Source organism: Helicoverpa zea, chromosome 23, assembly GCF_022581195.2.
Source record: "Helicoverpa zea isolate HzStark_Cry1AcR chromosome 23, ilHelZeax1.1, whole genome shotgun sequence".
Taxonomy (NCBI): Eukaryota; Metazoa; Arthropoda; class Insecta; order Lepidoptera; family Noctuidae; genus Helicoverpa; species Helicoverpa zea.
Window position 1 is genome coordinate 9,435,012 of NC_061474.1, and position 24,317 is coordinate 9,459,328.

At 35.4% G+C, this 24,317-nt stretch overlaps 2 protein-coding genes across 2 annotated transcripts; one reads left to right on the plus strand and one right to left on the minus strand.

Annotated features, from left to right (window-relative positions):
• The first annotated feature begins 2,353 nt into the window (after positions 1 to 2,353).
• LOC124642009 lies at positions 2,354 to 3,199 on the plus strand. The gene has a single exon (XM_047180300.1). It carries the CDS (start codon positions 2,359 to 2,361, stop codon positions 3,157 to 3,159), a length of 801 nt encoding a protein of 266 aa, XP_047036256.1. The 5' UTR covers positions 2,354 to 2,358; the 3' UTR covers positions 3,160 to 3,199.
• A 13,254-nt stretch (positions 3,200 to 16,453) lies between these two features.
• On the minus strand, positions 16,454 to 20,315 carry LOC124642062. Its single transcript, XM_047180362.1, has 3 exons — positions 20,161 to 20,315; positions 19,074 to 19,329; positions 16,454 to 17,125 (listed from the first exon to the last, which is right to left on the minus strand). The coding sequence occupies exons 1-3, from the start codon at positions 20,296 to 20,298 to the stop codon at positions 16,803 to 16,805; spliced, it is 717 nt and encodes a 238-aa protein (XP_047036318.1). The 5' UTR covers positions 20,299 to 20,315; the 3' UTR covers positions 16,454 to 16,802.
• Positions 20,316 to 24,317: the final 4,002 nt, after the last annotated feature.

The following is a 24,317-nucleotide window of genomic DNA, read 5'->3' on the forward strand; positions in this document are numbered from 1 at the left end:
CTACTAAAATTACATAAATATGTCCCATACAATAATTTGTAAGCAGTTTCAAATAATATTTCAGTACTAGACAGCGGTGAACTTACAAGTTAAATAATTATTCAAAATTCAAACACCATTAAAAATACTAAAGTATTCAAAGTACTCGAAACTTATAATAATAAAAGATTTTCCCATAGATATACCAGGAACCTAATGAAACTAGTTTCTGCCGGTCATTGAGCGTTGAAAGTTCGAAAGCGTTTCTTTAGTTAGACAATATAAATTACTATATTGCTTTTAGTAATTGCCGATGGTATTTTACTAGATTTCCTTATGTTTTTACTAGTTGTTTCCCGCGATTTCGCATGCTCTGTGACAACTAAATAAGTAATTCTCTGAAACATACAAAAACTCCCTGACATAATTGTTCTTAATTAGTGTGTCAAATCATGGCTTAACTCATAATATCCTGTAGGAACTACCTAGTGCACCCGGAGATAACTAACCTAGGTATATATGTACTTTAAGACTTTATCGATAAATTGGCTGCAAGGGTTTTTTTCTTCACAATGGACAAGTAGTTGCGTATTTAACATGAATTTGCGTATACAACCAACCAAACAAAAAGTCAGCTTTATTATTTATTCTTATAGATCTAATTTAGGTCATACACCTATAAAAAATCATCATCATAAATACACTGTTGATCACTATCAACAGTACATAGAGAAAAGTCTTGTTTTTGAACAGAACGACATCAACGACAGACCGCCGGCCTTGAAACCGGAAAACCGAGTTTAGCTAATACACATAATTATGTAAAAGTTCGAATACTTAATGTTTAACATAATATACATACGCAAATATAGTCGTAGTGACTAAACAGTTGGTTTTACTATATTTTCTTGTAAAAAAATACACTTGAAGAGGATGGTTATTCTAGGTCAGGTCAGGTCAAATGTAGGCGTGTGAAAATTAATGTTAGAGATTTTACAGTAATTAATATACCATCGATAATTATTACACTACAATATGATTGTAAGGTAAATTATTTTATTAGGTGAGATGACTTCAGACAAAACACTTCGGAGGAAAAATATATGCTGCGCTGACCACAAAAAAAATGGTGATAAGGGCATGAGAATCATAAATTATTAACCCAACTAAATGAAAGTTTTTTTTCCATACATTTACTAGATATGGTACATGGATTTAACAGTTTAATTACCATGAACAAACGAAAGTCAACAACCTAAAGTGATAGTAACCATAATTACTCTTTAAGTAAAATATTACATAACTTAAAATAAAAGTTTTTTTACAGACAGAAAGTCCATAAATACCTTCGTCTGAAAGGATCATTAAGCTTTTATATCTAAAAAAAAATAGTAAAAGTTATATTCAAAAGAGAATTATGCAATTTTAAAGTTGAAGCACAGGGTTTGGGCAATTATTTTTGCTTACTGCCAAATTGTGACTCGTCGAGATGCATGGTATGAAAGCAAAAGTGGATTGGTAACTTTAGGTTATCCGTTTCTTTACACGCTGTTATTTGGACCTATCACAACATTTCTTTTATTTTTTTTGAGTTGTAAATAAAGTAAAAGCAAAGTAAAACAAACTCCTGAACCAATTAAGGAAAACTAAGGTGATCGTGATATTAAATTAAGGGACCTATTAATAAGGAAAGTTTTATATAGGTAGGTGTTGTTTGAAGTCTCAGAAATGCAGTTCGGCTAGGCACTTTTCCTTGTACTAGTACGGTTAAGCGTTTTTATAGATATTATTATCAAATCATATTCAAACCACAAGGCCTTTGAACTTTATTCAAACGAAAACACAAAGTCATGATAAGTGAAAATAGGTGGTTCCTCCAACTGTATTTACATACAGTTACTTACATGCAGATAAAAACGTTGCAAAATGGATTTACCAGTTAGTGTTTTCAACCAGTTGGCTAAACCGTTAAATCTTCGAAAGTGAAAACATACGTAAAGTAAATTAAACTTACAATAAAAAATGCAAAGCTCCGTTAAAATGTAGGCAAGACTCAAAAGCATGGAATGAAACAGTTAACCGTAAACCAATTCCCAACCAAACAATAACAATTAAAAAAGCCACTGAACTTTCGCACTGCACTAACCTACTAATATGTAGTTCAGAATAACCTTACATACGTGACCGCCAAAAGTACTACCTTGGCGCACTCATCCCAAGTTCGCGACCTTTGCAATGACCGCACGAACCTTTCGTTATGAAACCTGGACTTACTTTTACTTCCAGGCTGAGAAAGTCCACTTCTGAGGCTGGCTCACTTGAGGGAGGCTATATAGAGGCGACGCGAGCGGCGGCGCTCAGATGTACCCAGCTCTCAACATGAGGCGGACGACACTCCTGCTCCTCGTTGCGGCCGCGCACGCGCTCCCCGCTCAAGACTCCAGTCACACAGACAACGACATCGACGGCCTCACCGACTGCCTCAGAAAGGAATCCACAACATGCCTCAAATACAAATTCTTCTCATTCGTCGACAAAATGATCGGACAGAAAGAATCCTTCTCCCTAACCGATGGAGTGACTGTCGTCAAATCCGGTGACGTGCCTACCGACACCGGAGCGCCGAGGGCTCTAGATCCTGTTTCGCGGTTGAAGAATTACTTCGAAACGCATTCCTTACGAGTTGAAGTGAAAGGTTCGGATGTGATTGACGCGGTGTCAAGTGCAGGGCGCGCGTTGGAAGATACAGTGTCATCGTTTACTGAAGACAATGAAATTAGTGAAGGTCGTGGAAAGAAAAAGAAGGCGGCGAAGATTTTGGGTCCTTTGATTGCGGCTGTGGCTTTGAAGATGATGGCGTTGATGCCTTTGGCGATTGGTGCGATTGCGTTGATTGCTGGGAAGGCGTTGTTGATTGGCAAGCTCGCGTTAGTGTTGTCAGCGATCATTGGGTTGAAGAAGTTGTTGTCGCAGCAGAAGCATGTGACGTACGAGGTTATTGCGCATCCTCATCACACGTCGAGCCACGACTACAGCGGCGGCACGAGCGGGTACGGCGGCGACTCGGGCGGGTCTTCGTACAGCAGTAGCGGAAGCGGAGGCGGCGGCGGCCACGGCGGCGGCGGTTGGGGGCGCTCGCTCGAAGCTCAGAGCATCGCGTATTCCGCGCAGAAACCTTAGCGACCCGGTTCCGTGGCCCCATTTCCACTGATTTCTCCGATCTTCAACGTATTTAAGTATTATTTATCTTGTATGGATGTGTGAGTGCTCGTTATTTATTGTGTGATTTATTTATTAATTTATTAACGTCATGCCATCACTCGCCAATTGTTAGGTGACGTTTCGCCGTTTCGTTTCTTAGTCACTTCCAGTCAAGTCTGTTTTTTTATCTTTTTCCTATGTATTTATTTGTATATACTTTGTTTTATGTTAGTATTTAGTTGGTAATGTATATTTTTATTTAAAACTCAGTACCTGGCTTTAATATTTTTAAGTAATAATTAATATGTAAGACTGTATATGTATTTAATTATTTTATGTATGTTTCCCCACGAGTATGTTAGGTATAAAATGTTAAATATGTTTTGTTATGTAATATTGTGTATTATTGTTATATAGCTGACTCTTCCTAAATACTCATTAAAATAAATAATGATCGATGTAATAATGTAATTAACGATACAAAGATGTTTAAATGTTATATTATTACAAATAAAAATATGCAATTTTGTTTTGTGTTTTTTATTAAAATAATAAATAAAGCATAGACAAAATAACAGAATCTTTTTCTTTTAGACGTGTGCAGATAATCCTAGAAACATTACGCAATTCTTACCTTGAAAAACTATTTCAGTACATGCGGTTAAGCTTTTCCAATCCAATATTTTATTTTTAACAAATACTTATATGAGTTTTCATGAACTTTATATTACGCAACTGGTATTCATCGCTGTGACAAATTACTGTTTGTAAGTATTTGTATTGTATATGTCTAAGCTTTAGTCAATGAATGCTACAAAGGGAGTAGTTTTCATATAGGTTTGATCAAAACATTTTAAACATGGGTATATAGTTGAAATAATATATTGATTTAAGATATAAGCGAGTTTATGTAGGTGTACCTACAACTGGAATACGCCATTGAAAATCCTTGGATGATCGGGGAAAAATGTTTTCATTTATTTAAATTCCTTACTCGGTCGCCAAGAATCTACAAGATTTGACCACCTAAATAAAGTAAGTACTTAACATGTACATAACTATTAAGTAATATGTGGTAAGGGTAACCCGAAACATTGAATAGATTAAGATAAAAAGGATTCATGACGTCCACATCTGAATCCACATTTTTTATTCAAAAAGCCTCACCCCTGTCCTTAAGCTTCTTTTATTTTGAAAATTGCAGTATGGACGTTGATAATTTTCAAAAACCTTTGTGATAGCTATAATTTGATTATCACCGGTATAATACTATTACAACTATCTTTATTTTCTTTTTATTTTGACCAATGTTCACAATGAACGATGTTCAACTTTTCACGTTAGGGTTTGACTTAGACCTTTATTTTAATGAAATAAATATTTATGTAGATATTTGCAGAATACAAATACACATTTACTTCATTTCAATATGAACTTGATAAAAATTCACAGTCTTAAAAGAAACTTTTTTCCATTTCTCGTAAAAATATAACATCGCAATATAAGTTGATACAAACTGCTCTTCCTCAGTAATGGCATACTAGTCTACTTAATCGTAATGTGCTCGTAAAGAAATAGAAATGGCACTTTATAATATATATCTAATGTGCACGTGTCTGTCTGTCTATTGCTCGTTATGTATAGAAATCTTGATCTAGTCTACATGTAGTAGGTACTTATATTTTGTTGTAATGCTGCCAAGTATTGGCAAACTTTTCCACCATATCCAAAATTTAGTACAAATAAAGTTAATAATCTAATCTAAACCTAGCACAAAAGTCGGTACTTTTTAAGACTACGTTTTATAATAAGGCCACTTAAGTTTTTTTTAAAGGGTGTGGGATTGAACAGACTGGTGATTATGGGTAAATTCTCATAGCTTTGAGGAGGCCTTTATCCAGCAGTGGACGTTTTAAGGCCGTGTGATAACTACGACGACGACGATGGATTGTCCAAGCAACTTGGTGTAAAAACTCTACTACTGCTCAGCATGATTTCATAGCTACAAGGGTGACAATTTCGCGGACGTTTTAGAAATGTTCGCAAGTAACTTGATAGCGCGCATAGACCAGAAGAAACATTTGTGTGCGTCAATGTACCACACACCTTTAACGTCTTTATAGTTCCCTTTTATTACAAGTAAAACTTTTACACAAATTATGATAAAATCTTTTAATTTCAATTTAATTTTTCATAGACAAGCATTCTCACTCATTATCATGGGAATCTATTGCGTGGTTTAAAAATTCGTAGTCAAATCCCACGAACTTAACTATTGTAAGAACGTAATTACTTTGTAATTTCTCTAAACTATCTCTTCTCACAATTATTTTGGAATTAGAGTGTAATAAGTTCTCAGTATTGACCAGTAAGAATGATCTTTCAAGTCGATGTTTAAAATGTGTAACATTAATATGTTTATTTTCCACAAGCTTTAGATAGAGTTGAAATTATTTTCTTTTCATAAGGTTGTATTATAGAACATCTTTGTTTTTAAAATTTGCCAGAAGTTTCTTCATTCACCAATCATGCATACAACGCTCAGACTCAATCACTTTGATGTTATTATAGGCCTTTGAAACAACGTGTGATTACTTTTTGTTGTAGGTACCTTACTTAAAGTGAACCCGGGCGGATACCGAACCCACGATATGCAAGGCAGCAGTCAATGCTAATGATTCTTTGTTATAATAAGCCGCTTACAGCGGCATAATTACTCTATTTTTACATCAGGTATTCATATGTATTATCAAGAGTAACACCAGTGACAACGTTAAATCTTATCATACCGAGAACATATTTCACAAAATTCTTCTTTATAAAAGTCCATACATATTCGAGATGTTTTCTAAATGCACCATAAACAACAAACCCAAACGTGCATAAACAAGCATGTATAGTGTTTCCGCGTACGGAGATAGCGCTATTATAATTTCCTTGTACAAATATTATGAGTTAACTTTAATTGGTGTGGGCCAAGCGATGAGAACAAAGCGATTATTACTTTTCCTTAATTTTTGTGGTTGGTGTTTTTTTTTGGGTGCTAATTAAAAAGGCTTCTTTTTAATATCATTATTCGCCCCCAAAAATTTATGTTGCTTTCTAAATTACTAAGTCAGCCACAATTAATAAAGCGTCGAGCATCTAAATAATACTATCTTAGCCAAGAGTTATCTTCCACTCTAAATACAACTCAGCATGATGGTTATTTTTTTTCATCTAAATTTGTAGCATGTATTCTAACAGTAAACTTCTTAGATACTATTAAATGACATCATAAAAATATTTATTTACCTTCTAATTTTTTAACTTTTTAAAACCTACGGAGTTTTTTGTTTGAAATGTTATATTTTCATCCCATATTAATTGACCCAGCATGGAAGTAAGCATGCAACATGCCGCAAGCATGGCTTCTGTCACAGCTCCGGCGCTGTGGGGCTCCGGCGGTCCCATGCGAGCTTAACGTCGCAGATGGTTTTCACGCTCACCACCGCAGCCTCAGCCGCGGCGGCGAGCGCTGAAACTACCTGCGCCTCAGTTTGCAGGCCGCCTCGCCCCTCCGCGCCTACGCGGTTTTGAATTGCACTCTAGGGGTAGGGCAGACAAGACTACGTGGAGTCGGTTTTGCACCGATTCGTTTTCGTCACTAACTTCAATTTTTAATACAATGTTTTTTTTTAATTAAAGGTTATAAATGGCAATATGCTAAATAAAATGAATCCAAATTAAATTCTACCATCAAAAAAAAAAAAAAAAACGAGCCAAGAAAAACGTTGATCTCGTTTTTCTTGGCTCGTTTTTGGAAAAATTAGGCCGAGTTAGTAAATTAGATGACAATGTATAAATAAGAAGGACAAGTTACAATAATTGATGATCTTTTATTGAAGCTTTCTAGTAGTTGGCGTTGTAAAAAAAACGAATTAGTTTTTTAGAGGCTATGTCATTTCCCCGTTGCTTAGTTATAAAATTAGAAGTTTAATCATGTGTCCAATAAATAATTTTGTGGCTACACTCATTATTTCCCGTTTTTTTTTACCCGACTGGTATTGATGTTTTCAAGAGTAAAACTAACTCTGTATATTATATTTTAAATGTTTAATTGTGTCCTAATTTGTAAAATAAGGAACGTTTCTTTTGCAATTTGACCGAATTCAAAAATATGTAAGTGTAACAGATTACTATTGGCCCCCGACTTTGTCCGCGTACCAAAGGAACTGAATCTTGCAGCCCGATAAAAACTAACATATCTCCGACAAAAATAAATTATCCATGTATTAAAATAAAGCTAAATAATTAAGCACTTTATCGTATCAATTAAATTGACAGTAGCACCCCCAAAAATTAAGTTAGTGATCCAATCAGGATGCTATCGGCATACCAGATCAAATTAGAAGGAGAAAACACGCATTTCATCTCAAGAAATCTCACCATACTAAGCAAGGAATCCACAAGCACGTTTTATCAATACACTTGACAAGATCAGGTGATTTAGTGTCGATAATAGCTGCGGTGAGCGAATGAATTCATAGCAATGCTGTGGTTACTGTGGTCAGTTTACTGGCTTACTAAGTATGAAATGCTTACTCATTGTAATTATAGGTGCGAAAGTAAGTCTGTCTGTCTGCCTGTGAAGCTTTCGTGCCAAAACTTATGAATTGATTTAATTTACGATTTCGATTTGATACTCAGATAGAGGACAGATCCTGAGAGAGGACATAGCTTACTTTATATCTAGATGTGGAAATTAGTGCCCTTCAGATGTGGATGGATCGGCGGGAAACAGCCAGTAATTTATCCCAACCTGAACAACAAATATGTATGTACCTTTCTCATTATTGGTTTAGTAGTTTTGGTGTGTAGATCCGAGATAGCGGCGTACAGAGCCACTTTCGCATTTATCATACTACTATGCATACCTAAGAATGATCGATCCACCCTGTACATTATTCCAATATTATATACTCTAATTCTTCTCAAGTTCCCCGCTACCGCTTATGACATACACCACGCAGCTTTCCTTATATCCAGGTCGGACTGTTGCCCCTAACAGAGAAAGGTGTACGGACTCCGGAGAAATCACTCATCGCGCACGTTTGTATGTACGATAAAAGTAAAATTTCTTATAGCTATCAACTTTTTTGTACCAATAATGTGAAGGCCCATCTTTATAGTAAGAATAGAAGAGTACAGGTAGTCAGAAACCAGAAAATCTGACAATCAATGGTAATTTAAGGGTTATCGGGTTGCCTAGGTAAGTCAGTTTCGAAGCAGTCGAAGAAGAATAAGGTAGAAGTCGCTCTATGTGAAATACTGGTTAAATCAGTAACAGCTGCATCCGGCTAAGATTGGAAGCTGATCCTACTAATAGCGTCTATGGACAAACCAAGTCTTGTTTAACGTTATGATAGATCGACTTACTATACAGTAAAGAGTTTCATACATACATAGATCGTTTTCATACAAGCGTCCTACATACGGGAATCTTAAAAAACTGATATCTTATTCAAATAACCTTGGCTTAGTACTACCAAAGAGAAACGCATGCACACGATAATCTCGTAAACACATTTAATCATAACGCGTAAAACTAAAACAAAACAAAAATGCGAGTACTTTACATTTCATCACGTATTTAAAACTTTCACTTCGTAAGTAATTGTTAAGTGCATTACTGTAGAATTGTTTGAATAAAATGAAAATTTAACAAAATCCACGATACCGTTCTAATTCATCAGCAGTCTTTTTATTGTACCACTGCAGAACACAGGCCTCTTCTCATACTAAGAAGGCATGCAGAAAAAGAGCTTATTCTAGTTAATTTGATTTAGCTTAGGTCTCATAGTTGATGCAGATTTTCATACTTCTATACTTTGTTCGTATAGTTTGCGTTCTGCACACCCAGTATAAAAAACGGCTATATGAACTAAGTCAAGCTCTTGCCGTCGTATGTACCACAAAAATATTTAAACGTCTGTTAAACACTTCTCTAAAAAATTACAGATTATGACGTTGAAAAAAATTGGTAAAAAAACTTTTAAGTTAAACGGTTTTATCTTATGTGCACTGAAAACTAAAAAATAAAAAAAGAGTTACTTACCTGTCAACCTACGTAGGTGGTCCCGGTCATATTAGACTAAAATAGAAACGTGGGGCCCATTAACTATAGCTGTAGTACTTTCTTCTAGAGGTATTATAGGTGTGGATTGCATCGACTTACTATAATCGTAACTGGAGATTTTGACAATCAATAATCAGCCGTAGCGGCTTAACCAGCGAACGCCGAGCTCATGATCTACCAGAGTATAAAGATATGCTTTGCCATAGGTAGGATTTCAGAGGGCCCCACGTTTTTATTTTAGTCTAATATGACCGGGACCACCTACGTAGGTTGACAGGTAAGTAACTCTTTTTTTATTTTTTAGTTTTCAGTGCACATAAGATAAAACCGTTTAACTTAAAAGTTTTTTTACCAATTTTTTATTTTCTAGTTTTTAGTATTTAATGATAATGCCTACCGAATATTCTTCTTTCTATATATGGTTCAGCAGCGGTGAGGGAGTGCCAGACTCTTACTGACTAAAAACCGTTGTGTTTCGTCATAGGCCTTTTATGTACCACGACCACGGTCACTCTTTCGGACAATCCCGCAGCCCAGGCAGGCCTTGGCCCTGTTGGGCAACGCTGGGGTTGCTGACAGTATTCTACTTGAGTAGCCCTTTCATTTGATACCCATATTGAGGGGGTTGTAGAAAAATATGTAATCCGCCATTTTGTATCGGCGGCCATATTGGATTTACAATGTTATTGATATTACTATATTGTATTGTCATCGGAATTAAAGGTGTGTACCAAATTTCAGATCAATCTGACAACAGGAAGGTACTTACATTTGAATTACTAAATTTGACCCAAGAATAAATAAAACAAACGGGGTGAGCTAAATAAAACCGTTTAAAAATAAGGTCCGTTTTGCAGCCACATTTTTTAGACAAGTGTTCAACAGATGTTTAAGTTTTTATAGTAAGGCTGTTGGTCTTTGTATCTTAGCTTTTGGTCTGTAAGCTTGGATATAATGTTCCCATGCAATTTGTTACTGCTTGCTAGACCGAGTAGGCCAGAATAAACATTTGTGATTGACACAGTGCCGTACAACGGTGGAATTTTGCCTTAACAACCTTGCCTTGGTTACATACAAAACCTTACTATATAGTCCAAGTTATTTATCTAACTAAAACCCACTTCCGAGGAAAACACATGGTCATTGAGCTTTCTGCTTCTTTTCTGTCTTTTAATAACATTAAACACTTAACAGAGCTATCTAAAAACAGCACAATCTTTCCAATCAATAGGATACGACGATTATAGAGAGAAAATACCAGATATTTGTAAACTGGGTCGGAAAAGCAGGAACTTGCCTCGGAAAACGAGTTCGACGTAAGAAAAACGGACGACACATACAGAGAGATTATATTCACGCCTATGTACTTAGAAGTGTAAGCAGACATACCTAAGACAACTCCATCATCCTCCGAGCCTTTTCCCAATCATGTTGGGGTCGGCTTCCAGTCTAACCGGATTCAGCTGAGTACCAGTGCTTTACAAGAAGCGACTGCCTATCTGACCTCCTCAACCCAGTTACCCGGGCAACCCGATACCCCTTGGTTAGACTGGTGTCAGACTTACTGGCTTCTGACTACCCGTAACGACTGCCAAGGATGTTCAATGACAGCCGGGACCTACAGTTTAACGTGCCATCCGAAACACAGTCCATGGTGTCTAAGATATACTTAGAAAGTACATACAAACTTAGAAAAGTTGCATTGGTACTTGCCTGACCTGGGATCGAACCCGCGCCCTCATACTTGAGAGGTTGGTCCTTTACCCACTAGGTCACCACGACTTTTTTCTAAGCCAACTATTAAAGATAATAATTAAACTTGAAAACCTTAACCTTACCTGCCTATCATCATCTGCCTAGCCTTTTCACAACTATGCTGTGGTCGGCTTCCAGTCTAATCAGATGCAGCTGAGTACCAGTGTTTTACGAAGCGACTGCCTATCTGACCTCCTCAACCCAGTTTACTGGGCAACCCCTAGGTAAGACTGGTTGTACATTTCCCTACAATAATTCATAAATTTCCTAAATAGCTTCTGTCAATCAGCACTTAGTATCACCGTCATCCCAAGGGAACTATTTCCAGCACTATGATAAAATGCTTATACTTTCTTAGGTACCAGACTAAACTAGGTATCAGTGTATCAAATCACAATTTAAATTGATGCCACAATAACTTGATATCAATAATCTAAACTAGATACCGAATAAAAGAACATAACTGCAACTGCAATAAAGAACAAAAAAAGCAACGTTCTACAAAGCAAACTAAGCTACTATTAAATAACTTACCTCATAACATAAAAATAAGACGAACAAAGTAAATAAACTACTACCAGTGCCACAGTTACCGAGTTTTGCAATAAAAACAAAAAATAGCGCCATCTAGTTGCCGCAGTGCGGAACAAAAAGAATGTTACTCTCATGGCCGACGACTTCATTCATAAGAAACGGCGCGTAACCTTGGTAAGCAAAACTTTATGAATGAAAACGTAATTTTATTGATAAAACCGGATACCTATAAGTTGTGTAAACAAAACATAAATTAAGATTGTTATTTACACATAGGTTATTATCATTACTTTCGAGCTTTTTTGTGAGAGATCATTTTGTAACATTCATTTTCTTTTCAATTAGACAATCTAATCAGCTGCAATCAAGATTAAACCATGTCATGTCTAATAGATAGCTAAAAATAATAAGCATACCTACTTCTAATCTAATAAGATTATAAAACTACAGTAATGATATTAATAACTGTCTGGCTAGACAACTAGACCAAATAAATCAGATCGCAACATGCAACGAAAAAACTAAACAAACTAGGTTGCAATGCAATTCATTCACAGCAAAGACTAACAAAACTATAGCAATCTTGAAAAAATATAAAAATAAAGATCTATATTCACTGAGAGTTCGTTGACTCATTATTGCACTCTCGCGCAGCGGAGGAACCTTGAACTTTTGCTCTCTTTGCAAACTTGTCGTTGTAAACAAACTTGGCCGTGAAAATAGTTCCGCGACGTGACAAGAGATGGCACTGTTTTAAGTTTCTCTGGAAGTGTTTTTGAAATAAATTGAGTATATAGTTCTCTATTTTAGCTGATATAATATTTGTTTAAATAAACTTTTACATTAAACACAGTAAAAAAATGTCGTATAAAAAAATATTAAAAACCGGACAACATTGCGAAGTTGAGTTGCAAAAGTGATAGGCAATTTGAAAAGAAAGTCTTTCGCCATGAAACTCTATCGGTTTTCTTTATCTGATTTTCTCTGTTTTACATAGATGGCATTATTTCTATTTTGATTATTTATTTAAATCAGATAACATGATTTATTAAAAATAATTATTGAACTGGTTAAAGATTTATTTGCGTTGATATGATATGTTTTATAAGTTTCAATTAAGCAGTTTACCATAGCTTCCAGGACTGAGATTGGTGCTAAGTTTTGAAGCAGACGTCCATTTTCAGCCTATTTATGTACCTATTTACTTTCCCAATTATAATATGCACAGACATCTTCTCACACAAGATATTTTAGCATTTTATAAAAGCCAATTATTATTGCATCTTCAGATATTCTCAGACAAATAACCTACTACCTACTACCTATCCATACAATTATATCATAATGAGAAACTTCGATTTCCCAAAGGGTTGCGGAGGTCAAACGCTAGCTTTGCATCGAACTAGAAACTTGCCTAGACTAAACATGCAAGTAAGTACATACATGTCTATATACAGCTACTGTTGAAAATAGGAGAGGAGTAGACTCCACGAGGTCGACGCTTTAGCTGGCAGTTAGACTCAAATTGCCAATAGTTAACACCAAATTGAACTAAAAATTGTCTTAAGATTAGTCTGAAGATTCAGTAAAGCTCAAAGAAATTACCTGTTGGTGGATCCCGGCTGTCGTTGGAAAATTCTTGGATGTGGTAATCTGTCTTATTGGATTGGTATAAATTCAGATAGGCAGTATGTTTCAGGTAAAACATTGATACTCAGCTAAGATTGGAAGCCGACTCTAGTGTAGTTGGGAAACGCTGCTAGTCCCACGAAATTCTTTTTTTCATTACTAGGATTTTATTTCCTATAGCTGAAGCACCAGCAGAAGTCATCGTTCATAATAAACATTTTGCTAACTAAAATCAAGGCTAATCGCTTCTGTACATTAACAAATGACCTACCTATCTAGCATGTAACAATGTATGCATGTCAGTACATTCGTGAGTTCCTCTTCATAACATAGAGGAAACGCAAAGGAAACCACGAATGAAGACTTACATACTATTGATGCACGCGATTCTGCTCATGATAAGGAAGATTAAGACAATGAAGGAGGTTTTAATAATGTAATGTTACGGTTTAGTGGGTAGGTTAATGTGGGCAGTAATTGATCTGTAGCACGGTTTGGGAACGTGAAATGCTACATTGTGAATTGTAGCAGAATAATATGATTAAATGTTAGTGATTTGGGATTTTCGGAAAATTCAATATCGCTAAGGCTATACCTATCACTTGCCTTAATTAAATAGATTTAGAGCACACTGCATCGTTTAGTCGGTCTACATCGGACTCATAAATCGGTCTTGAGATGAATGTAAGTGCGGCATGTCTATATTATTCTTTCTCTCATCTTTTCCTCAAATAAAAACCTTTACCTATACATATAAAAAGACTATGTAGCTAATGATCACCACATCAAATTGAAACTCCTACAAAACAAAATGTACATTAAAAATTCAATCACTTTCCACCAAAAATTCCTTCACGAGGATCTTCAAAACCAACAAGAACAGTAAAAGTAACTGTTCCATATATTTCTTCAACACCTTCGAAATCAAGAGCATGTCACGTCGAGTCAATCGGCACACTCATGCCTATCAGAGGCGTGACTGTATCAAGTATTTCTGTCTTGTCTTGTCAAACGCACGCTTTTAGAAATTGAAAGCTATTGTTTTACGAAGCATTGTTTGGTTTGTACACTTTCTGTTTAGCTTCTGTTTTGTTGTTATACTTGTTGTGAACTGTGACTTCACCTGTTTCTATCACCTGATTCACGTATGCTGCATTTTTGTCATTTGACTTGTGAACTATAATTATGTCTCTAGATAGATATACTTGATTGGGTACACCAATAATTTCATTTTTTACTTTAGAACTTATTTAAGTAGATGACATGTTGTGCGGTCTTATCTCTAAGAGCAATCTTTTCCAGAAATCCATAGAATAGATTTCGAGCCTTTGCATAATTTGAAATGACCTAAATTCCTTTTCAAATAGATTATCCAAAGATTTTAATCACATTCTTAGCTTCAGGGATACGATCAAACAAACAAACTCACTCCACAGTTTTGTATAGATATAGTAAAGATTATAGATTATGTGGTTGCTAGGCGTTATGGTGTGGGAACTTTATAGGTAATTGGCCTGTGAACTGGCTTCAAGTGTATTGAAATCAGAATTGATAGATGGTTACTTTGAACCGTCAGCCGAGTCTATGGAAACTTCGAATCTTATAAATAGATTTTGCAGTTTATTGGATTTAGAAGATTTCGCTTTTCTATTGAATTTCTAGGGTTGTCCAAGATCAACCAGTTGTTGAAGTATGAACCAGTTGTACAAGAATGCCCTAATCTCAGGAACCAACGGTTCGATTTGAAAAAAGCTTTCAATGCTAGGTAGCTTATTTTTTGGGAAAGGCAAATAGATTACAATACCAATAGATTACAACACATAAAATATCAGTATTATGGTGGTTTTTTGAGATTAATTTAATCTTAAAACTTAATCCGTAAATGCTACAGTAAGCACAGAAGCTACAAGTTTCTCCTAAAACATAAAATATTGCGTAAATGTCATTTAAAATAAAAAGTATTTTTATAATTGTATTAGCACGTGTCGTTACGCTTTTTAAATTGAGAGTCAAGTTGAACTCTGAATAGGACCGTTTACTTTCCTCATTATTAATTTATTGTTGTTTAATTAGACTTTCTTTTACACTAATTAAAAATAAACTTAGAAAATCAGCAATTTTATTTTAGTTTGACAAATAAAAACGAGATGAATGTCTATCATCCTGTTTTTCTTCTTTTGAAAAAGCATGTTCTCCCTTTTTCATGATTATACTAGTACCTTTGGTCTTTTTTTCTTTCATTTTACTCAATTGCGTTTGAATAAGGGTTTTGCGCGATTGTAAAGCATATTCATAATAAGCTATATTTTTGTTCTATTGTCCGTTTTTGTGTGTATGCGACATAACTTACACGAATAATGTATCTTCTTTCTTCCTTTGTAATCCTATACTTTTTACCTATAAACACTTTTTACCTTTTGCCTATTTCAACATCAAAAGGGAAAACACTCACAACAAATGCCAACAGTGTTAGAAACTTAATCTTTTTGGCATCTACCTCACGTTTAAGCCAGACGGAAGTTTTGCCAACATTTAGGTCATCAAGAATGTTACTATGTAGTAAGTAATTGAAGTCTAGTAGCCAGTAACTGGTCGTCTGGGTCATTACTGAGGAATGTGGTGACCTATACGGACCTGTTTGATAAGCATATTCTGTTCTGTTGTATACTTTGGGGGATGATCTGAATTTTAATTGTGTTGTCATCGAAAACCGTCATTGGCTTTTACTATAGGTAGGTTGGGAAACAGAGGTGTGTATTTGTGTAGTTACATTGTCAATACTGGTAGAGGTATAACTATGGATGAAAGAATCGTCAACTATTGTATATTTTTTTGTAAGTATTGCCCAAATTCTTAAAATATAATGTAAAGCTTTAGTTTTTTGTTTCCTTTCAGGAAGTTTTTTGGTATAAGCGCCTGATAAAAAAATGTAAGAGGATGAAATAACACAAAGAAATATTAAAACAACTGTTATATTTAGTTTATTTGGGTGGTTCATAATAAATTATAACAGCTACAAGAATGAGCAAAGATTTGTACACACGAAGACATCACCTAAGATAAATATATACATAGTATAAATACATATAATATAACAACAAACGAAGATGCAAACAATAATATTTTACTTATATACGTCAATACGAAACATATTTACAAAAGCTATATAAAAGTAAATAAAGAAAATGAAAATATAGATCGACTAGTAGGAAATGAACACATACTTGATAATTTATACTAAAAATAAAAAAAAAATAGCCTCCTTGGCTTTGCCAGTCGGTTAGAGGTGAACAAAAAATAATAATTAAAGCTATTGATATCGTAAATACATTTGTACTTTAAGAAAATTATACTAATAATAAAAACAGGTACATTGTAGTAATAATAAAGTAAAGGAAAGACGTCAAGATTTAAAAAGAAATCGGCGATGCTAATGAAACAATTCGAGACAAGATTCACTCGTTCAACAATTAACAATAAAATAATTTAAATAAATTATTAAATAATAAATTAAATCGTTATGAGGTCCAAACTAAGTTACATGAAGATTAACCATGGCCCTTGGGACTTAGATCTATCTTAGGTTTTAGTTGGAGTATGCGCTGTAGGCCAGGTTTTGGGCATCTGCGGATCTGCCCCAACCACCGTGGCCGCCACCTCCGTGACTGAAGTGTTCCTCATGGTGTGGGTGAGCTACGACTTCGTAGCTTTCATGGTGCTCACTCTTCGACAGGAGTTTCTTGAGGAGGACCAAAGCGGAGGCCAGGAGGGCAGCCTTGGCGAGCATCAGACCCTTGACGGCAGCGAAGGCGATGATACCGAGGAACAGAGGGATGAGGGACTGGATCTTCAGCTGGAGGAGGGCGAGGATGGGGAGGAGCTGCTTCAGCTTCTTCTTCTTGCCACGGCCTGTGAAGAAAACAAAACTTTTATAGAAGACTGTTGATGATCAGCTGCTAGAAATTGATTGTTTAACGTTATTGAAGTTTAGAAAATGATTTAAAAGACGAAATAAAATATTGAAATGTCTAACTATGATGAGGTTGGATTTGCTCCAACAAAGTCTATAATGAAGTAAAAGTTTCCGAGGAAATTCAATGCACAATTAGAAAATCTAGCAGCCGTAAACGACCACATAAAATGAATAGACGACTGAATTTATAATGCGCAATAAATTATTAAAAGTAATGAGTTAAAATTATCTAAAAAGCACAGCATCGATAGCAAAACATCGTTGGCTCGGAAGCTTATAAATTTTAATTAACTTAATACACTTTCTAGTCGAGGTTACTGTATACTACGTACTTGCAGTCGGTCGAATAAGAAAAGGTGTTTGTAGGCAATCGCGGTATTAGAATTTAAAATAGCCGCGTGCCCAGTTTAGATAATTTACTATTTAGGTTCAAATGTTAATCGACTATGGAAACTTCATTGAGATTCAATGTCCTTACCAACTGAAATTGAAATTCACCATGTAACAGCAGGTTTGCATAACCCCATTCACCTAGAAAGTGTTTGGTAGCAATTGGAAAGCTTCGAGCCTACATCCATATTTCGTTAGCAAGATTATGCCTGGAGCATTACTTTTACTCGTTTCTTGATAGAGATTTCGATCGCGTCTTAGCGGAACTTGAGAACTAGTTGGGCCTACATAGTCGACGTGTACTATGGCCATCTAGCAAAAACCAGAAACAGTCCGCTTTCCACGATAATCAACCTTGTTAATGGGTTAGAGAAACCCTCTTGAGACTCGTTCGGACGTTTTCTAGCTTCTCATGGTGTTCCGGATGTCCGTTTCAAATTTTCTATATTTCGTAATGTACCTGTTTTAGTTTCGGTATTAATCATCCCGTCATGTGTAACATCAGATTAATTTTTGATCGTACTTTCTATTTTAAAATTCTCATGCGCGCAGAACAGGTTTTGGCATGTTTTAATTTATTTGGCGAGAGTTATGCAGGGAATTATATGAACATGACTTACTACTTTTTACTTTTATGATGTTACCATGAGAGTCTATGTCGTGACTTGTTTAATGTTAAATGTAATTGAGAGCTTTCTGGATGGTTTTCTCTACAACAGTGACTTGCAATTTGGGAGGCCATAACTTTTTATCGATACCATCGAAATTGCCTGAAACCAGTTTTGTGAGTTCGAGAATGAGCTGCTTACATAATATTCAGTTTCATAATCGCCGTAACGAATTGGCAGAACGAACTGTCTTAAACAACCGACAATGAGCCGTGAAATTGTTTAGTCATACTTGTGTTATTACTACTTATATTAGTAGCAGCTTTTGTTTTATAGATGATGAGAATTTGATTGAACTTTTGAGAGAATTTCTGGCCCTTTTTAACAAGGTTTCATTGTGAATCTTTTGGGAACTGCCCATGGTTGTATTTCTCATATACTTTCACTTGTTTCGTTGAAATAATTTGATCACTTACGAGAATTGCACCTTAATGATATAGTAGATGTTAAATACAGGTTCCATGGTGATAAATCTGTGCTTTTTTGTGTGAACATCGTTATTGGACGATACACGTGTAATTATTTTTAGTTTGTGAGAATAATATTACGCACGAGTCATTTTTATGAGAAGTGTGTTAGGAAGTTCAGAATTGCTCTTTTCCTTAATTTCACTTAATGGAAGCCTAGTTTTGTTAGAGCTATTTTTAGCATAATATTTATTGACTATTATAGTCTCTTGAGCTTAGCGTGAAATGGAGCTTTTGCATAGCGGAAAAAAATGTGTTCTATATTTTTTGCTTCTGCCTCCGATTAAAATTACTAATCGATTAAGTAGCTCGCCTCATTGACAGTACTAATTCGCAAATAACAAAAGATCGATACTAACCTTCCTCAAGGGACCTCTTCATATCCTCGACAGTGCTCTTGGGCATGCGCAGTTGGATGACATGGTTCTCCATGAAGTCGGCAGCAGCATCCACCAGCCTGGCTTCCACCTGGTTTTCCCTAGCTTGAGGTTCTTCAGGAAGGGGCTCATAGGACCTGGCAGAGCGAGAAGTGCCAAGGTTGTAGATCGCGAGGCCATCAGCAAGTTTCAACTCCCGCGCAGACGCCGCGTTTTCTAGGAATCTCATCGATTTTTCCTGTGGTAAGAGAAAATAAAGGATAAGTATTTTAGATTGGTTAATATTAACTTAGAAGTTAAATGTGATTAATATGGGCATTGATGCTAAAGTTAAAATTGTAAGGTGTTTAATTACTATGTCATTGTAATTTATTTACGAAGGTTCTAGGCGTCAATACAAATACACCAATGAACTTGAAAGCTTGCTAGACAAGAAAGCAAGTATTTGTGTAGACAGTGAGTTAGCGGCAAATAGCTTTGCAAACATTTGCCGTTTAACTTGAAGTGCTAAATCATTAAGTTGTTACACAGTTGGAGCGTGATGGCAGTGATTTGCAAGTAAATAATAACTGGACGGTTAAAGATAAACCAGATCTAGTTAAATGAGATGATCCAGTTTCAAGTAGATTTTTGAGTTTGATTGAATAATTGGGACAGTCAAATGTTGTGAATAAAGAGTTAAGTATGAATAGTAAGGTGTTAATTGGATTGAAAATGGAGATTTTTTGGCAGTCGTAATAAAATTGAAAGATTCATTGTTGTAATTAGCTTTTGTGCTATAGTACAAATTAATTATGAAATAAATAGAATCTAATGAATGAAAATAAACAGATTTTTCTAGATTTGAGATAGTTTTTTAAGTAGCACAATTAAGATTAATTAACATTGGGACTTTTTAGATAATTAAAGACAAAAAAATAAATAAAGTGACAGAGAATCAATAGCAAAGAGAGCTTTAAATTAGTGAAGAGTTAAAAATTGAGAATGATGAAGAAGTTGATTAAAGGGACCGAAGATGATGACCAAAGCTCAAGTCCAGAGGACACACTTGTAACACAACACAACACACCTTAATGCACATCCAGACATCTTCCTCGGCACAACTCTTGACGACCCCGACGACTGATCCAAGGACGTCATCCTCAGAAGCTGCTGGCTTGCAGCTCACAGCTGCCACACACACTAAGAGTACAATAAAGGCCTTCATTTTGGTCCTACACTCCTTCACGGTGGTAAGTGAAATGTAGTGTGGGGACTACCAGAAAGCGGTTTTATTCTACGGCCCCCCACTTCGGGGTACGAGCCGAAATGCGCAAGTGAGGAGCGTGTTACGAATGTGATAGAAGCGAATACAGGTGGAATACTTTTTTTTATGATGGTGATGATTATGATGTAGGGAAGATTGATTTTTATGGGTCCTGTTTTATCGTACACGAAATTGTAGGTTCTCTTTTTAAAAGCCGCAATTCAAAAAGCCAATGCCTACGTAATTGTAGCAAAGCTGCCTATCAAGATTAGTAATAAAATTGGGCGTAATTTAAGGTGAAATTTTTTGACACGTGAGTTTAATAAATTAGTACGTTGAAACTAGATGGTCAGATGCATATAAGTTATTCATATTTTGGTAAATGTGTTAACTCTGATGTAATATTGCATAAGAAACCATAAAAACTGGTTGATAGACTGATTTGAATTTTAAATTTAGTATCGTTGTATATTTTTAGAAATATGTGTCTCTTGCTTATCGACTACTGTTGCTATGCTTCCTGAATCTTTGATTTATGTATATAGGTCAAATTCAAAAGAAACTTAGGATTAACTGTAAGTTCATGTATTAAAACTTTAACTAACTCTTCTTCATTAATGTCATTTTTGTGAAGGTATACGATATTATAAACATCGTTTTGTTCATTAGTTCTATCAATGAAGGCTAGCATAGTGTGCGTGGTATCGGGGGCACAACTAGTTCCTTTAAGCAAAGCGGGTCTACACTAGGTCAGGAAACTACTAGGATAGACGAACACAAGAGAAAATATACCCAAGCCTAAGTATCAAAATAATTTTCTTTAATATCTTAAAAGAAATAAATGCGTGAATTAAAGCCACACGCATAATTTATATACTTTCTTTTGAGTCGGATGTGAAACTAAAATATGTGTAATTTTAATATAATACCTTTCGTTTGTACATGTTTTATTATGTACAGCGGTCACGCCGGCTATTTTCAAAGGGTCACGTAGATACTTGTATTGTTTGGTTGACTTATTATGTATTGCTGTATATTTATCTGTCGTTTAATATCTGTCTTTATAAGTATCTTGTGTAATGTCATCATCAGATATTTTATTTGATGTCACCATTCGTATAGTTTTGATTGGATATTAAACACTGTTACCAGTGCACCGAGCTTTCTTCTGAATTTTTACGTAGTTCAGTTTAGTGTAATTTCATTTATTATGGACTTATTACATTAAATAGTCATTATCAATGAAGATTTTTTCCTTAAACATACAATAACCAATACCCTAAGAGGTTCAGATCAAACTATAGAAGCTTATGATCAAAAAGTATTTTCTATAATTACAAATCAAATTACCTACTACATCCTCACAAAATTGAAAACAGCAATCATGCACATTTCAATTTTTAAAGTACAGTATCAAATAACAAAAAGCCATCATTAACATAATTTGAGTAATCGTCTTGTTAGAAACTTCCGTTTCCATATGTAGGGCGAAACGGTCAGTCTGAACGTGTGTACAGATACTTACATTGAGGGCTCTGGGTGCTCTTCAATTGGTCACTGCTATTCATTCATTCACATCGCCTAGTATAAGTTGACTCGCTTCGATAGCTTTATCTTCTTCATCTACCGTTACCAATCCATCAATTTCAACACCTCCCAATTCATTTTCAAACATATCTGCATCTCAAGTAAGACTGGCTGTTGCCATCTCAATGAACTTTTCACCAATTTCATATTTACGTAGATGGTTTCTAAAAAAAAGTGATAGTGGTGCGTGTGAATCATTTTTGGTCGAATTATGAGCGGTTTCGCTAATGGTCAGTACGTTGTAAATGATGATTGAAGTTTAAGAATTATTGTGTTATGTAAAACAAGAGCAAGTTACTTGATTGCTGGTTTATTTATAGCATGATGGAGATGTGTGGTTAGTTTACTGTTAATGCAGGTAAACAAAAGATTGGACTCTTGTATTTTGGGTAACGAATAAGCATTGATTTGCAAGTTGCTCAGTAGTTTTTATCGTTGGGTGTAGTATTTATTTTGTCCTTTTGCCTACTACTTTAATATTTTAAATGGCATCAGCAGAACAGGTTTACTTTGTAGTTATTTTATACAGTTCATTTGATTAAGATCAAAAGATATTATTGTAATTAGGTGTGCTTACATCAGTTCAACCAAGTAATTTTTCTTTTGGGATATCTGCTGCTCTCCAGGATATAATTTTTGAAGTACTTATTATTTAATCTCTTCATGACATTTAAAATTAACTACTTTTAAAGCCAGTTCTAGGTTTTTAGCAACAGATGTACCACAATACAAAATACCTAACTAAATGAATCACTCTTATGTTGCACAATCATTGCCGAAGATATTGGACTTTGTACCCCAAGCTTCTTTTAAGTACACTAATATATTCATCTTTCTCCTATCTCTGGGTCTTCAAAATAGTTTGAAGTTAAAGCGTGGATTGGTTTGGTAACCTTCGATATTTTATTGAATTTAGATTATTTTGTCTTCTCCTGACACTTCCTTACTTCTTTAACTTATTCTGTGGCAATAAATATATTTGACCATATCATTATTTTCTTCTTTTTTTCTAACAAGGTTGACCACAGTCAAAAGAAAGCCTATCATTTCAAAATTAAGACCCTAAACTTGAAACTCGGCACTCAAATTACTATGATTACCCCCTTAGGCTATAAGTCGTGAAGTTATAGAAATACGTACTTTTGTATGATTTCTAAAATTGCATAATCGTGCAGGTGTTCAGACGGTATATTTAATTCGTATTATGCTCTCGCGTGAACACAATTTTTTATGTAATGTCCGGTATAGTACTGCGAATATCATTTCCTATTTTTTCTTGTTGCTGTTCTATGAGTTTATTAAGTTCTGTTAAGTTGTATATGAAATATTTGCATCTGCTAAATATTTAATTTTATTAAACTCTGTGATTATTTTATTTTGTAAACACCTTTTATCTAAGCAGCCATTCTAAAGGCAGTAAATAAGTGTATGAGTTATCATATTCATGTTTTCCTGTATAGCTATCGTTGTGGACAACACTGCTTATAACTTTAAATAAATATAAAATCCATCGCTAGAACCAGCTATCAGCTTACAGAACCAAGTCCAAAGTGGTTCATCCATTTAAGAGATACAGTGCCAAAAAGCGGCACATAGAGTAGAAAGACATAGTGGTCAATCTTGAAACACCCCTCTTTTTGAGTCGTGGTTTGATAACATACCTAATGACACAATTCTGAGGTCAAATTAACATATACGTCTTCAAAAACCTACCTATATATCCGCAAATATAAAAGAAGGGAGTGTCTGCATCCGGCGGCATAACAATTAAGTAGGCGAATAAAATTCCGATACAAACGCGTTCGCCATCTGTAATAACAAGGTAGCCACACACATAGTCATTACGTGAACATTTTATATTAGACTGCAGTTTGTTCTGTTATTGTAGCATGAGTTTATAGGTTGGGATAGGTTGCTGTTGTTCTGCAGAAGAAAGCTGGTGATCTTGACTTCCAACTCCGGCCGCAGAAGAAGGGTGGACAACGCAGTCTTCCGGCCCCATTAATGGATGTAGGGGTGACGGACTTGGGGAAGTTACCGTTCCCTATACCATTGGACCCGAGGTGGTGGCGCGAGCCCCTGGAGCGATTCACGGGGTAGGTCAATACCTCAATTTCCCATGTAGGTGATGCTGCCCTAGCACTGCCTGCACTAGCGCTGGCCAGCGGATGAATTTGGATTCCCGCAGCCTCCAGCTCCATGTCCATGTCAATTTTAACATTTAAAAATTTCGACGGCCTAGTTATCACGGTTCATGAGATACTACCTGGTGACAGATGGATGGACGGACAGGCGAAAAGCGAATTATTAGTTATAGGGTCCCCATTTTTCCCTTTGGGTACGGAACCCATAAAAGGAAGAGATGTAAGAATTTACTATAGGTATACGAGTTG

What these genes read in the sequence shown, in the direction of transcription:
- LOC124642009 (XM_047180300.1), top strand. Translation starts at nt 2,359, where the DNA reads ATGAGGCGGACGACACTCCTGCTCCTCGTTGCGGCCGCGCACGCGCTC.
- LOC124642062 (XM_047180362.1), bottom strand. Translation starts at nt 20,298, where the DNA reads ATGAAGGCCTTTATTGTACTCTTAGTGTGTGTGGCAGCTGTGAGCTGC. An exon ending in ATGTCTGGATGTGCATTAAG is followed by an intron (nt 19,330 to 20,160) that starts GTGTGTTGTGTT and finishes CTCTTACCACAG; the next exon opens with GAAAAATCGATGAGATTCCT. An exon ending in GAAGAGGTCCCTTGAGGAAG is followed by an intron (nt 17,126 to 19,073) that starts GTTAGTATCGAT and finishes TTTTCTTCACAG; the next exon opens with GCCGTGGCAAGAAGAAGAAG.